This window comes from Echiichthys vipera (assembly GCF_963691815.1).
Source record: "Echiichthys vipera genome assembly, chromosome: 19".
In the NCBI taxonomy this organism is placed as follows: Eukaryota; Metazoa; Chordata; class Actinopteri; order Perciformes; family Trachinidae; genus Echiichthys; species Echiichthys vipera.
In genome coordinates this window covers 21259733-21274278 of record NC_139844.1, presented here as the reverse complement: position 1 = coordinate 21274278, position 14546 = coordinate 21259733, and the positions used below count along the sequence as shown (strand labels likewise).

General features: G+C 41.6%; 2 protein-coding genes across 2 annotated transcripts; one reads left to right on the top strand and one right to left on the bottom strand.

The window, feature by feature from the left end:
• Nucleotides 1-3204: 3204 nt before the first annotated feature.
• Nucleotides 3205-4331, bottom strand: rps29 (ribosomal protein S29). The gene is made up of 3 exons (XM_083933713.1): nucleotides 4243-4331; nucleotides 3640-3739; nucleotides 3205-3311 (listed from the first exon to the last, which is right to left on the bottom strand). Exons 1-3 carry the CDS (start codon nucleotides 4302-4304, stop codon nucleotides 3303-3305), a joined length of 171 nt encoding a protein of 56 aa, XP_083789839.1. The 5' UTR covers nucleotides 4305-4331; the 3' UTR covers nucleotides 3205-3302.
• A 1655-nt stretch (nucleotides 4332-5986) lies between these two features.
• Nucleotides 5987-9897, top strand: mgat2 (alpha-1,6-mannosyl-glycoprotein 2-beta-N-acetylglucosaminyltransferase). The gene is made up of 2 exons (XM_083934394.1): nucleotides 5987-6118; nucleotides 7857-9897. Exon 2 carries the CDS (start codon nucleotides 8116-8118, stop codon nucleotides 9526-9528), a length of 1413 nt encoding a protein of 470 aa, XP_083790520.1. The 5' UTR covers nucleotides 5987-6118; nucleotides 7857-8115; the 3' UTR covers nucleotides 9529-9897.
• The last annotated feature ends 4649 nt before the right edge of the window (nucleotides 9898-14546 follow it).

Genomic DNA, 14546 nt, shown 5'->3' with positions numbered 1-14546 from the left:
ACTAACAAAGGCACTAGTATATGGAGTTTTTATTGCTTTCTTGCTTTTGGTTACTGGTGCAAAATGGTCCTGTCTATTCTTTGTCCTGCTTTGGTGTCCCCGCTCTCAGCCGTTTCCGTGAATGTACATTTAGAATCGGTGAGATTCCTTCGTGAGATGTGTTCACGGTCGGTAGTTTTGTCAGGGGTGTGCTGAGGGGGCAGCACAACACAAGCATTAATACACCGGTGAGGGGGAAAAACAAAACTGAACATCAAAGACAACACCTTTCACTTTCAACCAGTGGACTGATGCAACATGGAGCACTTGTGTGTTCAGCTCCCTCTGTACACCCAGCTGCAGCCTCTGCCAGCCTGCACACACCCAGTGTCCTCGCACACTCTCCTTAATGCATGACTTAGTGTTATGTAACACACATTTTATGTACATAGACAATGCCCACGTTCGATTCCTCACATTATGTATGAATGGGTTTTGCTCACTTTGTACGTACTTTAGATGTACAGCGCCTTGTTATGAAAAGAGCTACTACTCCAGTTGTGCACACTCTTTTCGTTTCTATGCATCTTATTATTTTTATTGGCTACGGTTTGTTCCTGTGCTGAAATTGTAGGTGGTGTTCATATAACCTTCACTTTGCTGTGCTCTTATTTATTCTTTGCCACATCCCCAATTTCCCCAGTGGGATTGTTAAAGTTTCATCTTAATCCCGCTGAGCACAAAGAGATCTGTTATTTATGATAAACAGGACTTTGGCAGACAGACATTATTCATTCGTTGCCTTAAAATTAAACAGGACCAAACCTCCGGATGATAAATCATCAGAGTTTCAAGGCGTGATCTAAATATACAACGAAGATGAACGTTTGAAATTGTTGTTATTTTTAACAGCATATCTTCCTGGGTAAAAATATTTTTCAATGCTCTTTCAACCTGTCTGGATGAGTCATTTTAATCAACCTGCCTGAATCCTCCCATTAGTCACACATTTAGTTACTGACAAGACCTTCAATTAAGCTTCTCTGACTTCCAAATGACGTGTAAAAATAAGTGATTCTATGTCTGCATGATGTCTGAAGGTATAAATGGCATTTCCCAGTGACATGGCTATTTTCATCGACTCTGGTCTTGAATAATGAACGTGAGGTGCTGCTGCCATCTAGTGCTCCACACTTCACCTTCTGTTTTAAAGACATGAGAAAAAAAGAAAGACTAATGTTGTCAATCCTGACCAAAGTCTATATAAAGATCTGCGTAGAATCCCACCGTGGAGTGCATTAATGAAAACGTGATGGGGGTGCATTAAACTAATTCTGCGCGCTCCTCGGTCTGCATTTGATAGGCATAGGTGCTTGCGCTGAGCTTACTCATATTTAAAGTTTGGAAGCTGAAGATAGACGGCACTAAGCAATTAGCCACACAGCAGGGGACCCATCAAATTTCATTCATTTTGAACAAAAACGATACCTCAGCGTGTTACCAATTCCTGGATGGAAGAGGGGCATGTTGTTTCATGCGAATACACGCTGACTTTTAGAAATGACTCAGCTGCTCTGTATTGCAGTGCCATTTATAATTATGTACAGCTGCAGGAATCAATTGAGCTATTTCAGTCCTTGTTACACAGAACTACACACACTCACCGGCCACTTTATTAGGTGCACCTGTCCAACTGCTCGTTAACGCAAATCTCTAATCAGCCAATCACATGTAGACATGGTGAAGACCAGGGCTGCTCAACCCTACTCTTGGAGGGCCACTGTCCTGCATGTTTTAGGTTTCTCTCTGCTCCAACACACCCGAATCTAATGATGTGCTCGTTATCAAGCAGCTGAAGCTCGTCACAGGTTTGAAAATCTGCAGACTCAAGCTGTTAGAGCAGGGAAAAACCTAAAACATGCAGGAGAGTGGCCCTCCAGGAGCAGGATTGGGCAGCCCTGGTCAAGACGATCTGCAGCAGTTCAAACCAAGCATGAGAATGGGGAAGAAAGGTGATTTAAGTGACTTTGAATGCAGCACGGTTGTTGGTGCCAGACGGGCTGCTCTGAGTATTTCAGAAACTGCCGATCTACTGGGATTTTCATGCACAACCATCTCTAGGGTTACAGAGAATGGTCCCAAAGAGAAAAGATCCAGTGAGTGGCAAATGTCTCTTTAGAGGTCATTGATGAATGTGAACACTTGATCACAAGATAAATAAAGTTAAGTTTCCACCAAGTAATTTGCATCTGAGCCATCTGGTTTAACGGGTATTCTCATGACAATTTAGAGCTTTCTTTTTCTCCTTATTGATCTTGAAACAAGTTTATTCAATAACAATATTTGACAAAAAGACACCATATGGATGTGATGCTACTTAACAGATCTGTGTTACAGCTCTTCCTTAAAATTACCTGACAGGGGATTTAGTTTCAGTACTCAAGTTTAGACTGTACACCGTGCTGGCGTATTGGATTTATCTACATTTTACACACTTGCATGTACCGACTAGTAGATTTCCGCTAATGTGGAAACTACTCAAATGCCACAGCTCCAAAAACTAGCTGAATCAAAAGTCAAGGTTGTTTATTATTGCAGGGATGTTGTGCTCATCTGGACAATAGTGTAAACTGAACAGTTAAGCTGTATCCACCAGTTTTAACTGACCGGTTATGTACAATGGGTACCCCATATGTATAAAAGTAACATATGGTCTAAACCAGGGCTGCCCAACCCTGCTCCTGGAGGGCCACTGTCCTGTAAGCTTTAGGTTTATCTCTGCTCCAACACACCTGAATCCAATGATGTGCTCGTTATCAAGCAGCTGAAGTGTCACAGGTTTGAAAATCGTTAGACTCAATCTTGTTAGAGCAGGGAGCAAAAAACATGCAGGACAGTGGCCCTCTGGGAGCAGGATTGGGCAGCCCTGGTCTGAACCCTTTTTTAATGCATCTATGAATGCGAGAACAAAGGTGAGAGTTTGTAACCAGTTGACAAAGCAATTAACTGATGGACCCTTCATAGAAATTGCTCATGTGCACATATCACACAGCTTTGATAAGCAGGATGCTCTAGTTTGTGCATGAAGACTCTCCCTCAGTTTTAGTGGCTCACCTGCAGTAATTGTTATTTCTAGGATGTGACTTTCATATAGTCATCTACCTTGTGTGTTGCTGACAAATGAACATGCATAAAGAGAAATAATGCAATAATAAACACAAAACATTTAGTTTGGACAAAAGAACACATTTATTTGCAGTGCTAAATCATCCCATCTCGACCAGCCTTCCGGAGATCACTGGACGCATCCGAGGGTGTGACATTTAGTCCAGCTGCATGAAAAACAAAGGTATCAAAGGGTTAATTAAGGTGACATGACAGGATAGTCAGCATTGTTGATTCAAATTCGCCCTAACATCCAGTGACACACAGATCAAGTGAACCATGGGTGCATTACTGACTTAAAGATGCTCAATTCCTGCAAAGATACACAACAAAATCTAACACTTGAGTAGCTTCAAATATAAGTTTAGACAAATGAAATCTCAGAGGCGACATAAGGTTTGTTTACAATGAACATGTACTTGAACTGAAGCCAACAACATGTCGAGTCATACACTGACATATCTGTTAACCACTGCTGAAAATGAGACCACTTGCCTTGACGAAGCCGATGTCTTTAGCGTACTGCCTGAAGCACTGGCGGCACATGTTGAGTCCGTATTTACGGATCAGGCCGTGTCTGTTTGAGCATACCCGGCTGGAAGAAAGGGGAGAAATTTGGTTAGTGAGTTCATCTTAACATGAACGGGTAAAATAAATCAACAGTTCTAATGTATTCAAACTAAGTAAAAGGGTGCGGAAGTTCACTCAAACTCCGCAAAGCCGGTTATCGTTTGCTGTATCTGTGAACCACCACCATCCCTTTACTTTAATTCAACTTCACCAGCGTTGTATAGCAGTTTTACACCGACACAAGTTACTGAAGCCAACTACAAAACTCACATTGTAACCAGTTATTTACTTTCTGGTGGTTCAACTAGAATAGTTTCGTTGGAGAAACGCTGAGCGGCTAAACACAAAGCTAGCGCTACTGAGTTAGCACGGTGCATCCTCCGCCCGCCGCCATATTGGCTCAGCAGCAGCTCCCATGCGGTGAACATTTAGCGGTTAATTCTCTAATATTTGAAGCTGCAAACACATCGAAACTGCCCCGGTTAAGCACACACGTCGATATTTGACACACTCAAAGGCAGGACTGACCAGGATCTGGATCCCTGACCGAATTTTCTGGGGTGACTCCAATAGAGCTGCTGATGGCCCATCTTGTCTCTCTCGCTCGAGTGTCGGAAAGGAAGAAAGAGAGACGCGCATGCGCAGATGAGGGTTCTCAGATGAAGTGTTTCCGGTCGTGGAGTTGTTGTATGGAGCCTCCTAGTGGCAAACATAATAATAAATAACAACATAAAAATAAATAAAATAAAATAAATAATCTGGCAATGCTGTCCAGAATGTTCCTCAATATATAAGAAGTCTTCACGGTTGTTTTTGTCTTTAAATACTTTATACACTTCTCACAGGGAACAGTGGTGATTATCATTGTCTGTTTATTATTTATGTAAGACCCAGGACTAGGTAGAGAGATTATATCTCCATACTGGCCTGGGAACGCCTCGGGATCCCCCAGTTAGAGCTGGTTAATGTGGCCCGGGAAAGGGAAGTTTGGGGTCCCCTGCTAGAGCTGCTGCCCCCGCGACCGATAATGAGATGTATTCCTTTTTTTCTGGCATTGTCATGTGATGTTTTTTTAATTTTTTTATTTTATTTAAATGTGTGTGTGTGTACCTCTCTAACATATTTGGTTGGAAAAATGTTGTAAATTCAAATCAGAGCGTCTTCCGTGTATGGAATGGATGTATTCTTGAGTCTATAAGGTACATAATACAAATTACAATAATGTACGAAAATGTTGGTTTTGTCTATACTAGGTACTTATACTATATTGATGGGGTTAAATATAATAGCATTACTAAAAGAGACAATTTTCTTTGACTAAAACTAGACTTTTTCAAAATAGTCATGGACAAGTTTGACTAAAATAAGACTTAAATGCTCAGACTTTTAGTCGACTGAAACTTGACTAGACTAAAAAGAGCATTAACGTGACTAAAACTAATAAAGACTTAAATGACAGCTTGACACAAAGACAAGTAAAACAGGCCGCCAGACAACACACACAGACAACTACTTCCAGTTAAATATTGACCAAAGGAAATGCTCACACACACACATCCCCCTACACTCACACATCCGTCAAAGGAAAACCAGTTGAACACGACGATTAAATAAAAATGAAAAATATACTCCAGATTTGCTATTTCTATTATTAGTATGAAGGATTTCCATTTTTTAAAAACTCAAGCCATAACCAACCAACTATTGAATCACTTAAAGTAAGCAACTGATTGATTGATTTAAATGTAGAAAACTAAATAGTAATATTATTATATTATTTTGCATATTTTGTTTTGTTGTATATATTATTATTGTTTATTGTTTATAGCACACTGTGCGCTGTATATACACACTATGTATATATTGCATTCTATGTATGTTATGTACAAGGTGTTTTATTTGCTGACCCACTACTGCTGTAACAAAATAATATCCCAGTCTGGGATCATTAAAGTAATTCTATTCTATTTTAGTGATCTATAAATATATAAAATAAATATATAACTAACTTAGATATATTCATATACTGATGCTCTGGTTTCTATCTTTGGTGACAGCTGCTGGAGAAGCATGTAAGACACGTTTATGGGTGGATTTACCATTTATAAGTGTATTTATATAAATGCTAAGTATTTAAATGTATAGTTAATGAAATTAAAGTGAAATGAGCCAGAGACAGACAGCAGCAGGAATGGTATTTAGGGTGTCGTGGGTGCCCCGCTGCTGGACCGGTGCATTGTGGGACAGCGGCAGGCAGCGGTTCCGTATTTGGGTTTTTTTTTTTTTTTAACAGCTAGCTGATAGTTACATTTCCCTGCAGCCTGCATGAAGGAATGGGGGGAGATGGGACGCCACCGTACTGATGTCTCCCGCTGAAAGAACCGCACCGCTTCTCCCGTTTTAGGTGAGTGACGCGGTTGGGAGCACGGCTGTGGTGTTGTTCGCCATGGACGCTGTTGTTGACGAGGTTTGGTCTGTGCGGGCTGACTTAGTTGCTAGCCGAAGCTAACTTACTGTTAGCATGTGCAGGATGCTGCTCGCTGTCATGAAAGAGCGAAGCTGCAACGGGTTTTTTTTTTTTTGAGTTGCTACGAGTGTTTTGATAGCTATCAGTAAAATAACGGGTGCGTTTATCCCGTGTTAAAATGTCTTGGCGTGCCTGACAGCGGCTAATTTAGCCCAGGAATAACTCACGGTTAGTAGGCTTCCAATGAAACATCGCACTGTTACAGTCGGAGGAAGAAAACACGACAAATGAGTGCATTTAAGGGGTTCTTGTAAAACAAATATGGAGGATACATTGTGCTGTACTTCCAGGTGCAGAACAAACGTCTCACTTCATTTGGCAAGCTTCAACTGCACGGAGACCATTGATGGTTGAATATGTGTGCAATGCAAATGTATATTTAGTATATATAGGTTATATCTTTGCCATTTAACCAGCCCCAAACTATTATTCTCAAACATTTGCATGTTAAAGTAACATGTTTACTGCTAGCATTTGGTTTACTTTGAGTTCCACAGTAGCTTCCAGACATGTATTCATTAATATTAGTATTATTTTACAACATTCACTATTTGAAATAATGGCTTTTGTGTGTTTTAAGTCTTTTTAAATCTATTTTTTGCTTGCTCATTTTACTGTTTGGGTCTTATTTCAACTTTTTGTTCATGTGAAGCACTTCCTGACTGACTGAAAAAGGTGCTAAAACCAATAAACTTATTATTATTATTATTATTATCATCTCAGAATAGATATCAAATGCGGACTGCTTTAGAGGTGCACAGTGACCATTCAGCTGAATCTAATCTCCAGGCAAAATAAAGGGGTCAGTTAGAAAGCCTGAGGGATCACTCATTTTCTAATAGAAAAAGACTGTTCAGCAGATCTGAGCAGAAAAGGCTAATCAATATTGATAATGCAGTTAAGAAAAGAGATTTATGCAGGAAGTTAAGGCAGCACAGACCTATCTATACTCAACACTGATGATATAACTATGGTAGATAGCAGGAACAGAGGAATGAGCCCCCAATCAAAGCGAAGCATGTATAAAATCATGTTTGCTTGATCGTTTTCACAGCGACCGTTGTCTTATGTGAAATGAAATCCTCCCTATTGTTGTTAGTGTGCATCCCGCAGGGCTCATAATGATCTGATCTCATCACGTTATCATTTTACAGATTTCTGCTGTCCACATTGAACTCTAACAAAATTAGTTATTGAATTTCTTTCTTCTTCTTTTTGGCCCCTGATGCGTATTTGCCCGTTCCGTAGCTTTCCACTGCATTTCAAGGTCTTCATTAGCAAATGGAGTTTGCTTGTGGAGCTGAAACAAGCAGTTGGTTAGTTTATGCACAGAAAACAAATCATTAATAATTTTGAGACTTGATTAATCATACCATTTGTTTACTCAAGTGCTAGTCCTAGCCCCCGAAAAGAGGATTTTATTATTTTTCTGTTTTATATTGTTCTGTTTGTGATTTGCATACATGTGCCATATTGTGATTTACTGCATAGTGCATACTGATATCGGAAATAGTAATAATTAATATTGTGATAGTGAATGCAGCCATATTGCTCAGCCATAACTGCACGAATAACAATGCACCTGACCTTATTGATTTATTTATATTCCATTCAGGTGGTTCATGCACTCTGCTACCCTGCTGCGTCCCAGCAACCGTCATGCCTTATGGAATATTCATCCGCCATCAATGACTTTCCAGTGGGACTCATGTTTACAACAACAGTTCATTTTGCCAACAATTAGCTTCATATCAGCTTTTTTCTAATCAGGCTCCCTTTGCAAAGCACACCATCACAATTGCAAACCTGTGCTTGTTCCCCCGCCCCCCACTGCAATCAACTTCTCTCCCTTTGCAAGAGGCTGAACCCCTATCATGAGATTCCGAATCTACAAGAGGAAGGTGGTGATATTGACTGTGGTGGTTGTCATCTGTGGCCTAGCTTTCTGGAGCAGCGGAAGGCAGAAGAAGAGCGACAGTGGTTCGTCCCCCAAGGAAGTGGAGACGATAAGGAGGAGCAGCAGCATTGGCAGCAGCAGCAGCAGTAGTAGCATCAACAATCATATCCAGGTGCAAGCCACACCTGCAGTCAGCAGGGCACCAGCTCCACCCCTTGTTGTCATAGCAAATGACACGCACCAAGAAAAAGCAAAGGACAAAGAGAAGATACCCAAACCAGAGGCAGACAACACCACTTTAGTCTACCGTGGCATTGTCTTCCAGCTCAACTTCGACCAGACAATAAGAAATGAGGAAAAGTTTAAGGCAGCGCGGCATAAGGATGACCTGGTTGTGGTGGTTCAGGTCCATAACCGGCCAGAGTACCTTAAGTTATTAGTGGACAGTTTGCGGAAGGCCAGAGGTGTGGAGAGCATACTGCTGATATTCAGCCATGATTTCTGGTCCCCTGAGATCAATAAAGTGGTGGCCTCTGTCGACTTCTGTCAGGTACTTCAGATTTTCTTCCCCTTCAGCATTCAGCTGTACCCCCAAGAGTTCCCCGGAAACGACCCCAAGGATTGCCCCAGAGACATTCCCAAAAAAGATGCCTTAAAGCTGGGTTGCATCAATGCAGAGTACCCTGACTCATTCGGCCACTACCGCGAGGCTAAGTTCTCCCAGACCAAGCACCACTGGTGGTGGAAGCTGCACTTTGTATGGGACAGGGTCCGGATTCTGAAGGATCATAAGGGTGTGGTCCTGTTGATCGAGGAGGACCACTACATGTCCCCGGACTTTATCCATATGTTAAAGCTGATGTCAACCTTCAAAAGGGAGCAGTGTGCTGACTGCGACATCCTCTCGCTGGGGAGCTACAGCCACATCGGCTACTCTAGCAAAGCAAATAAGGTGGAGGTGAAGGCCTGGAAGTCCACCGAGCACAACATGGGGATGGCTCTGAGTAGAGAGACGTACCAGAAGCTCTTTCAGTGCACCGACACATTCTGCACGTACGACGACTACAACTGGGACTGGTCCTTACAACACCTGACTGTGTCCTGCCTGCCCTCCTACTGGAAGGTCATGGTGAGTGAGGCGCCGCGGATTTTCCACGCCGGAGACTGTGGCATGCACCATAAGAAGGCTTCTTGCATGCCGATCACCCAGAAAAACAAGATCGAAACCATCCTACAGAGCAGCGGGAACCAGCTGTTCCCAAAGAGCCTCCTGATAGCAAAGAGACTGCCAGCCAACGGGGCCGGAGGGGTGGCCCCGCATGTGAAAAATGGGGGCTGGGGAGATATCAGGGACCACGAACTCTGCAAGAGTTATGTTCGATTACAGTGACCTTAATTGCTACTATTATATATTACCGTCTCTTTTGCATCCTCTATAAAGAAAAAAAGCCTTTTAAAAGTAAATCTTTCTGGACTATTCTTCATATTGCCTGTTTTATCGGACTGTTCCAAATAAAATTAAAATGTTGGATCTTTGGCTTCTTTAACACAAATATGTCTTTACATCAACTTTATAAGTGATTCCTGCAAGTCTGCTTTGTTTTGTAAGTTGTAATTAACAATACTATACTAAACAATATATTGTTGTGTTTTCTCTAACAGAAGGTTCAGATCGGTTACTTTCAGTTACCAAAAATGTAGAACATCTTGAAGAGCAGGCAAGTGCTCATCGGGGCAGTCATACATTTGGTAAATCTGTGGATTTAGCAATCCCGCTGCACATGCATAATTAATTAGAAGATATTTATATCACATAAATTTGCTGAGATCAAAGGAGATCCTTTGAGACACCTTGTTCCATTTAAATAATCCTCCACTTAGCTCGTCTTCAACAGGTTTCTAAAGCACAGCAAGACTCTCAGTGCTCCTGTGACTGCGGAAGGGATGTCACTTGAGGTACACAGCATTAATGTATGCAAATGATTGATAGTGCATATAACTAGTGTTTTGGGTTTTTTTTTGTAAAGTAAAAGTTTGACAGAGGGAGTTTATGATCAGTGCAGGGCATTTGCTTTTATTCTGATGCAATGCATCACTGTCGGGCTTCTGATGGAATATGCCAATTCAGGCTTCACCTGTGCCTCTGTGCAGAGATTCTGATTTCACAGATGAATGCACACGTTGCATCTGGCGAGATCCCAAGACACTGATACAACTTTCTTGTTCGTGTTGTTGCTGTTGAAGATGCATTTACATTTTAAGTGCTCAGTATCGATGGTTTCCGCTGATGCCCGAGCTCGGTGGCTCTGAAGCTTGCATTGATTTCCCCCCCCCCCCCCCCCCCCCCCTTTGATAATGTTTAACAATCACTTCTGCACACTGTTCAAAATCTGAAATAACTGCAAAGGTATCGCTGACTGGACTCTCCATACAATTCATATTAAATACATCCTGTGGCAGACTCTGCTGGGCTTTTCACTGACTCGGCTCTTAATATAGAGTACTTTAACATTGTAAGGATTCAATATGGAATTCTAATATCCAAGGCACAGTGAGCCAAACGTTCAAGACTGAGCCCCACTGACAAAGCCTGACACAGCCTCCTCAGTGACAAACAAACCTCACGATCTCGGCTCATTTTATTTCATGTGCGTGAACTTTTAATTCCTAATGCAGTGTGATGAAATGTGGCTAGGGACTGCTGAGGTCATGTGACAAACCGCGCAGCTGCTCCCCATGGTGGAGGCCCGATAATTGGGCTCACACCTCAAGGGAAACGGCTCAGAATAGAAGTGAGAATAGGAGGAAGTGGCACTGTGCTCTTGATATTCGGTGACTAATGGTTAACTGATGCTGACGCTTTTGGAAGTGCTCTACTTAGTTTAATATTTGAGGGCAAGTGTGAAAAGTGCATGAAATCTTTTGGTGGTCCGGTTAGCTGCACCGCCCATTAATCAGTAAAACCATTAATTACATAGCACCCTTTAAACCATGGGTGTCAAGTTGATCCAGTAAAGGGCCGTGTGGCTGCAGGTTTTCATTCCAACCAATCAAAAACACACCTGGTCCAACAAATCAACTGTGTGAAGACAGTTCAGGTGATTGAGTAAGTCGAGTCAGGTGTGTTCTTGCTTGGTTGGAATGAAAACCTGCAGCCACACGGCCCTTTACTGGATCAGTTTGACACCCCTGGTTTAAACAGTAGGTAAAATAATGTGTTTTTGGAACATCAAAGCATCTTCAAGTACTAACCTGAAAATGGGAATAATATATCCCCTCTAACTGACAAGTTGCTAGGTAGAAAATGACCCATATACCCGAGTCCAAGCTCCCCAGTTACCAAACACCAATACAACATTCGTTATCCCTGCTTCCTGACACAACTAATTCCTTCATGTCTGAACCGATCTCACCAGTGGTCCAAATAAATATCCCTGTGGAATTTGTAAGAAACTAGGTTAGCCTTCCTTTTTTCATTCCCACATTCTGACTCGACCTGTTTGCTCGGAGGAAATCCAACGCTGACATAACTAAGAAACAAAAAGTCTAATTTTTGCAAACTTAATTGTGTGCATTGCTTTCCTCAGCCCCATTATCTTAAACTGTCAAGTGTTTTGCAACACATCGACTGCTGCTCATTCTTCGGGCTCCTCGCTCTGAGACGCCATATTAATCATTCATAGCCGTTGCACACATTGCAAGGTAAACAAAACTCTGGGTCAATATATAGAGGCATGCAGACGAGGGAATTGCATCACTGGGAAGATGATTAAAGCAGGACCTTACACAAGCAATAGGATTCTCTTTTAATTCATTGAATTCCTATCAAGTGGGACCTATTTCCCCGGGGACGCAAGATAAATGTAGTTGTTTTCCAAGCTCCTAATGTATTCTATAGACCTTTGATTGCCATTCATATGGTCAGTATGTTGACGGGGGTTGGCTGCGTACCTAAGAAAACGAGATTAAAGTGCATATATTATAGTCCGTGTGATGTTTTTATGTAAAACATCTCTCGAAGCGGAAGCACCGATCCTGATTGATGCCTGCTCAGCATTGATGTGTGCAGCTCAGGGGGAGATCAGACAGTCAGTCAGAGCCCGTCATGTGTTGAGGGACACCCTGACAGGATAACCGGGCCTCTCCAGCCTGCTCGTCAAACTCTCCAACCCTTCCCTCCCTCTGATGCAACAGCCCGGCTGCTGCTTTAATGGCTGTGAGTGCTTGTGTTTCTTCTAAAAGTGACTCATAAATTATGGAGGAGCAGTTTTATTCCCCACTTGGAATATCAAATATATATGAGGCAGTAGGCATACATTTGTAAAGCGTGAGAGAGAGAGAGAAGGAGACAACAGGACATACATATGTAGACAACGTTTTCCCCGTTTGATCAAGCTATTGCAGTTAGATTCACTTAATGGTTATGAGGAATTCTCAAGCTCTCATTTGTCTGAGCAATACTGCGCCCCACTGGCCAAGCGTGAGTCAAACATGCCACACACTGGTTGTCAGTCCCATCAGCGCTGTAGAGTATGGACTGGGTACACTGGCTCATCATTCTGGGATAGGAGGAAAAACACGCTGGATTATTTGTACTTCCTTAATCTGATTAAACTTGTTTTGGACTGCACTAAGTCAATGGTGCCCTTGCAAATTACTAGTTAGTGGAAGGGGCCCAACCTCCAGACTGTGGGAGGGCGTGGGATGTCAGGCTTTATCCCAACTACATCTGGTAAGCCATAGGCTACAGGTACAGGAAGTAATGTATGTGGAAGAGTATCAAGAAACAAAGTTAATATCCAGACTAACGGCTGTTTCCTGGTCAATTTAGTAGAATGTAAGTGTTAAACTATACTTGAAGTTCAATAGGACCTCATCCGAAGTTGGTAAATGGAAAATATTGGAATATTATTGCTGGAATAATGGAAAAAAATCCATTACTTGTAAATGTAAAAGCCATATACATGTGTAGTGGGTAGACATCTGCGAGTGTATGTTGCATCCAGCTCCTATTATATAAAAAATATATGCTAATTGTTAGAAGTTAGAGGCAAGAGTTCCTATATTTTATTCTTTATTTTCTATACTTGTCCTTTGGGCTGTTTTCATGTTAGGGGATTGCTGTCGGTGCGGTTTAGCAGACAAGACGAGGCAGAAGTGAAAACTTCTCAGAGACACTAGCTTGTGAAGATGCTACTCAGGCTACCACACAGTTGACACCGTTTCAGCCCATGGACATCCACACTAATGTTTCTCTCCTCTCTAATTTCTGAAAAGCAGCCCTTAAGTGTTTTTATCGTTTTCAACCTCTTAAGCTCACGTCGGGTTAGGACTAGTGTTAAGAGCCTTAACTGTAAACCCCTGGACCAAAGTAGTTTGTTACATTATGTGTTAATAAGACTATATTTAATAAGAGATTATTGTTAATAATAGCATCATAAAAACATTTGTCACATTATGAGACATTTCTAAGCATTTATAAGAATTTTGAAAAGTTAGGAATGCACTTATCAGAACTTAACTCATGTGACATAATAAAGGATTAAACCCTAACAAGGCAATGTTCCTGCTTTATATCCAGTAGCTGGAAAAGCATAGTTAACTGTAAATGAGTGTATAGTTGTGTAGCTAATAAATGCTTAATAGGAAGTTTCTTGCAAGTGCTTATAGCTGTTGTATTGTATAACAATAAACGTGTTTATGATGCTTCTAACACAATCATCTCATAAGGACACATAAGAACCTTATTACCTATAATTAACACTTATTACAAGGACCTTGAATATAAAGTGTTACCCAAATGGGTGATATCAGGTATAAAATCTGGTAAACACCCAAATGAGCTTTATACTATTGCAGTTTTGAAATACAAAATGTTCCCATACACTCAGAACATTCCCCTGGGTGCTCTCAGCATCATCTAAAGTCTAATATCTCTCTCTAAATTTATCGCCAATGGACTGGTTCCGGACTTTTGACTCGATCACCTACCGTAGCACTCTAGTTTTTTGGTTTAGGAGTTTTTCCAAGTTTGAAAATGGGTGTAGTAGCCCTTTAATACCATGTCATGTCAAGCATTTTTGTTGAGTCTCATGCAAAATCTTTCCAATACCTTGTGTAATACGAGGTGTAAAGTGTTCAAGTACTAGCATACAGAGGCTGAGCTAAATGCTACTGTAATGGATTGCTTCTCTTACGCCAGTGGAGTGACATGAATCAGCGTTGTCCATTCTGTCACCTAATAAATTGTGCTGAGCCTGACCTCGGACCTCACGCGGAGGGAGACATGAAGGTATATTCCCAACTAATGAAGATGTTGATTCATGCGGTGAGCACATACACTTAATAAAGTGACACAAATGGAACGTGTAATCTGTCAAAGCTGTTTTAATAGGCGTCACATGGAGG

Bases quoted from the DNA above. Each gene is read 5' to 3' on its own strand.
- mgat2 (XM_083934394.1), top strand. From the start codon at position 8,116: ATGAGATTCCGAATCTACAAGAGGAAGGTGGTGATATTGACTGTGGTG.
- rps29 (XM_083933713.1), bottom strand. From the start codon at position 4,304: ATGGGCCATCAGCAGCTCTATTGGAGTCACCCCAGAAAATTCGGTCAG. The intron at 3,740-4,242 runs GTCAGTCCTGCC...CCTTTCTTCCAG, and splicing joins GGTCAGGGATCCAGATCCTG to CCGGGTATGCTCAAACAGAC.